General features: G+C 41.2%; 1 protein-coding gene across 1 annotated transcript in view; it reads left to right on the plus strand.

The window, feature by feature from the left end:
* The window catches only part of LOC103802483 (thrombospondin type-1 domain-containing protein 7B-like), a gene marked incomplete at both ends in the record, with an annotated part of 77,789 nt that extends 72,336 nt beyond the window's left edge, over nucleotides 1-5,453 (plus strand). Inside the window, 2 exons of the mRNA XM_009074963.1 lie at nucleotides 4,179-4,311; nucleotides 5,350-5,453. Of these exons, the coding sequence (XP_009073211.1) occupies nucleotides 4,179-4,311; nucleotides 5,350-5,453 (237 nt within the window). The remainder of the gene's footprint in view (nucleotides 1-4,178; nucleotides 4,312-5,349) is intronic.
* Nucleotides 5,454-5,715: the final 262 nt, after the last annotated feature.

Here is a 5,715-nt window from a genome sequence, read left to right on the forward strand (position 1 = left end):
TCTGGCAAAAGATTATCTCCTACCTCAGAAGTGTAGACAGCAGTGAACTTAGGGCAGTAACAGATGGACGGACAACATAATTCACAAAAGAAGTGCCATTGAATCCAGGCACCTGTTGGGGAGGCAGGAACAGGGAGGTTGTTGCAAGTTATTGATTCTCTGCCATTTCAGATACTTAAGGGTGACAACTGCCTACTGCAGTCTTCTGTAATGTATCTGGTTTAATGGCTCTTTGAGGATGGATTGAAACGGGAATCAAAGAATCAATAGATTTCAGAATATGAAAGGGTCTGAATGAGCAGCATGTAGAGTTTCCTCTGTCACCTGCTTGCCTGGTGGTGAAGGTGGCCTGGAGAGCTAACTGCTTTCAGCATGGATGAGTTGCTCTCTGGTCTGTCAGCGTAGATTTAAAACAGGGAGATTAAAAAAAAAGGCAAACAACTAACAATAAATAACATTTTTCATCTTCCTCCTGAAAATAGATGGTACCTGTAAGTAGCTCTTCTCTTCTGGGCATTGGATGTCCAGGAGGAAGGTTAGAAATTTCACAGTTGCTTGATTCTCTAAATAAGTTTACATGAAATGTTAGGTAGTAAGTGTTCTGTTTATTTCCCCATGCCTTAAATCAGATTTGAAACGAGATGGGATAAAATGCATGGTGTGCCATGATAAGAAGTTCCAATGACCTTTACCTTGTATCCATGATCTGCCACTTCCAGGCCTCATAAACAAAACAACCAGAAGTGGTCACAGTTAAAGACCCCTTCAAAAAGCTCTTATCTATACAAAAGTACTGGACACTGCTCTGATATTGGTGATTAAAATCTCAGAAAATCTGTCCTTGTTATTTGTGTGTGCAGAGTCCTGTGCTGACCACACTTTGCCTTTCCATCTGGTCAGGAGCAGAGTGTGGAGCAGTTTCCTGTAAAAGCTGGAGCAGATATAGAACATGTTACAGGAATGAACAAGGATTTTATCCCTCACCTGAGGATGGTAGTGCATCTCTTTGAGCCCTGAGCAGGGTACTGGGGAAGCCATGGGGGTGAAACACAGAGGAAGGAAAGATGCAAGATCCCCCTGAGCAGGCTCACATGGGGGTGGAACACAGAGGAAGGAAAGATGCAAGATCCAGGGAGGAATGAGAAGAGTGGATTGGTAGAAGGAGTTGTCATTCTGTGTAAGGAAGGAGAATTGAGGCTGATGGTATAGGGAGGTGGAGTGGAGGCAGAGGTGAGGCACCCCTGAAATTCTCAAACATGATTACCTGAGTTAGCATTATCTGAGTTGCAAAGTCAGGGACATAGATGTCAAGATGGTCCTTAGATCTTGAGGTCTGACTTTTTTCAGGAGGACAAACAGTTACAGCCATGCTTAAAGTCAGCTGAAGTTTGGCTTTCAGAGGACAGTCCTACACAATGCTAATACTCTGGAAAAAAATCAGACTACTGCAATTTTAAATGAAATATAAAAATTATGTTCATTAACATTTGTAAGGAATGCTGTAGAAAAGCCAGTGAGGAAATTCAATTTTGAAAATGGGGTTTGAGTAACGTGCAATAAATGTTGAGGATAATTTAGTTTCTTGAGGTGGAGAAAATTACTGTGGGAAGCTCATTTAGATTTGGTACTGATTAATAGGAAGGAAATGGCTAAGATTCTAATGGTGGTAGATAATTTGAATGAAAATGATCACAAAGTGATAGAGTTCACGATTCTTAGAAGGGAAGGATGGCAATATCAGCAAGACATTAAAAGAAAGAGAAGACAGACTTCAACAAAGTGCAAGAACTGGTAGCTACACCTCTTGGAAACATGTTCTGTGCGGATTCCAGGACAGAAGACCTGGAAGCTGCCCAGAAAGCTTGTACAAAGGGCTGGAGCCCTACTGGGCTGTAATTTCTATCCTGAAACTATGCTAATAGCAAGCCAGTAGCACAGTGGGAGCAAGGCATATGTAGGTCTGTATATGACTTGCAAATTCAGGCTTCAAACCATGAAGAGAAAACATCACATACAGCCAGAGAGGCCTTGTTTTATCTATCATCAGAGCTGCTCAGGATCCTGTTACCTTTTGGACTGTCAAATTGTTTCACAAAGATTAGGAACAAGAAAACGAAAATGCAAAGTAAGATAGGGGATATTAAATAACAAGAATTACATAAATGGATGAAAAAAGTAAGGGGAATCTGAATGAAATATATGTTCAGTACTTTCTGAGAGATGAGGGAAACACAACATGGGGAATGGGCATTTGCTGATGTTGTTTCCTGCTGTTTGCTGCAGTCAAAAGAAGAATGGACTAAAGAATAAGTGTATTTATTGAGTAGATGTTCCTATGTCAGTGGGGCTGTCTGAATAAGAAGGAAGTAATAGAATAATGCTAGAGCATCTAGTGACTGTCTTCTGGGTAGAAATTGTTAAGTCTTAAAGAACTAGCTAAAACTCAGTAATACCAAGACAAACTAAACCAACACCCACACTCTACCCCCTAAAAAAGAAAGGTCAAGAAAACTGTGGATTACTCATCCTAACTTCATTATATAGAAAGCCACAAGAATCTTATTACTCAAGATATAAACATTTCAATAATCAGGTTCTAATAAAGTGGCCAGTAGGGATTTATTGAGAACAAATTGTGCCCAATAAATTTAATCTCCTTTTTTTGACAGTGTAGCTGCTCTAATTAAGGGAAGTGGTAGATTTTTGACACATTAAACTTTTATCAGGAAGCTGAGGAACGGTGACTTGAATTAAATCACTGTTAAATGGGTATTCAGCTGCTGGAAAAAATCTCACAGTGGAGATCACTGTGAAAATAGTCTGTCTCCTTTACTGTCCCTCACCACATATTGATACACATTGATAAAATCCTGAACTTTCTCTCCAGACTGAAGGGTCCCAACTTTACTGATCTCTTCTGATGTGTCAGATGCTCCAGTGCTTAAACAGTCTTGTGGCCATTCACTGGACTCATTCCAGTGTGCCCATATCCTTCTGGGGAGCCCAGAACTGGGTACAACACCCGATTGTCTCACCAGGGCTGAGTTAAAGGATCACCTCCCTCAACTTGTGGGTGATCCTAATGCAGCCCAGGATGCTTTGGCACTTCCTTGCTGCAAGGGCACATTGTTGTCTCATGGTCATCTTGTCCATCAAGACACCCATGTCGTCCTCTTCAAAGCTGTTTCCAGTCAGTTGGCTGAGATTGGATCTGTACTTGTACTTTGTGTTCATGATGTGGCTTTTCCCAAGGTTTCCTTCTACTGTAATGCATTGCAATTTTGCTCCTGCAGCTTTGCCCTTACCCTGAGCTGGAATATGGAGCTCATATTGGGCTAATTGTCACACTGCTTTCCTCTTTTGGACAAACTTGTGAAGTCCACTCTTTAAAGGTGTTCACCTGGGGTGGAATCCTTTTTGAAATTCTGTGGAGATCCTTCTTTAGTTTCATAGTACCTGTTTTTGAAGTGTGAAGTGTGAGTACCCAAGGAAGTGCCAATGCCATACACAGCAGTTAAACCAGCTCTCAGTTTGTGCTTACCACTTACACAGCCAAGGATTGTGCTTGTTTTAGCTGTAGAGATATATTGATAAATCTTGTCCCTGTGTTTCCTGCTTCATTCTGTACTGTGGATTTTGCAAACTGTGTTTCCAGATGGATTGATCTTGCATCAACTCAGGTTAAGTAGAGAGTTAGCCTCTGTCGGTTGCAATGGTTTTCCTATCAGGAAGTTATCATCTGTAATTTCTAGAGCCATAAAGATGGGTTACTGGTAGCAGCCTCAGACCACCAGAATGTGTTTTCAGAAACAAAACCTTCCATTATGACAGTTTATTTCTTTGCTTTTTATTCTTTTCTCTGGTTAAGGTGTTTATTTTCTTATTTACTTACTTTCTTTGGTTTGATGTTCTGTTAAATAGGCATTTTTTGATGCATCTCCTAGGCTGTTGATTTATCAACCTTCCACGTGCTGTTCTGCTAAACTACTGGTAATTTTAAAGACAGTAATGGTAGCTTTTGATCCAAGGTACCATTTCTTCCCCTCGTGGATAGAACCAGAGTGCTCATAATTTCAAATATAAATGAAACACAAAGTATGTTTATAACCAAGACAGCTAGATCAATAACTCAGGGTGACAACTGTGTCTTGAAGGCAACTTTTTTCTTTGTTTTACAGGCAATGCCACTGCAGTTAAGCAGTCTCGGTACAGGATTATCATTCAGGATTCTGCCAATGGGGGACAGGCATGCCCAGACACCTTGTATGAGGAAAGAGAGTGTGAAGATATTCCCATCTGTCCAGTGTATAGGTAAAAAGTGTTAGCTTGGAATCAGTCTCCAGTGGGTGTGCACTTCTCCAGGAGTGACTCTTATGTGACTGTCCTGCACAATTTTTACCAGGAAATAACATAACGGTGGAAAATGCAGAGTTAAAACAAATAATGTGCCTCGCAAAAGGTGTAAAAGTGGAGTTCTAACTGGAGATTTCAGTAGCTTTGGTATCATCAGAGCAAGCACCAATAGACACAGCTCCTAGAAATGGTAACCTCAGGGTCTGATGTGTTTATGGAAGCTGTTACTGGGAACTCTCCCCTCAATGTATCCAACAATCAATGTAAGCTATTTTGGGACCACAAGCCCTCAACTGCCTCAATCATAATTGTATGCTTATTGCAGAAACTCTTGTCTTTTCCCCTGATGCTCTCGCTCCAGTGAGTAATACACACTTAAAAAATTCTGATTCGACAAATAGTACAATAGGGCAATTACTCACCACTCTTCATTAAAATTCTGTGACCCATCTGTTATGCAATATGAATAAATAGAAAAGCTTTATATCTTTGCATATAAATCTCCAGCCTGCACATCCTGTAGGAGATGGTCTCAGAGCAGAGCAGGGAGCTGAAGGTGATTCCAAGCAGGAGACACACTGCTCTGCTCTGCCTGGCTCCAAACCTGCTGTGCCATGGAAAGCTGCTTTCTGGTGCTCTTGGCTGGCACATCTACAAGCATAGAAAGCAGACTGGGAACAGCATCAGTTGTATGAGACCAGTCTTGCAGGAGGAGAGCCTGATTTCAAAGCTCACTGAAGATGTTTCCTGTGTCTTATATGTAACTTTGAACCATGCCCTGCAAAAATGAGAAAGGGGAAAATTGTTGCAGGATGATGTGGCTTTCTAGAAGATGAATCTGTCATCCGAATTTCAGTTCACAATGCTTATTTCAGGAGAAATTACAGCTTTTTGACTCTGTTTTTCCTCAAGTCCCCTCAGCATATCAATTTGTGACAGAAGTGTTAACTGTGTTCCAGTTTTAACCACTTAATTGTTCACTTTTTCCTGTTGCAGGTGGAAGACTCACCGCTGGAGCCCCTGTGTGCTGGTGCCAGACTCGGTGAGACAGGGTGTGCTAGGACAGAATGAGGCATGTGGACATGGTTTGCAGTCAAGGGGTAAGCTTCCTCCATCCACTTTCTGAGTATTTAAGGTGTTGGAGTGTGACATTTAAGTAGGGTATCTGCTCTTTTACAGTAGCTGGTTTGGAAACTAAGTGACTGAAGCACTTAAGATGTTTTGGGAAATGAACCCATTGTATAATTTTGCTACTGTGCTGGATACTAAAGTACCACTAAGATGATTGTTTGGGTTATAGGAGGGGATTTATGCTTTGTATTCAAGTAGTCACAGTAACCTGCTCTTCTGCCTAAAGCTGAA

This window comes from Acanthisitta chloris, unplaced genomic scaffold (genome assembly GCF_000695815.1).
Source record: "Acanthisitta chloris isolate BGI_N310 unplaced genomic scaffold, ASM69581v1 scaffold17455, whole genome shotgun sequence".
Classification (NCBI taxonomy): domain Eukaryota; kingdom Metazoa; phylum Chordata; class Aves; order Passeriformes; family Acanthisittidae; genus Acanthisitta; species Acanthisitta chloris.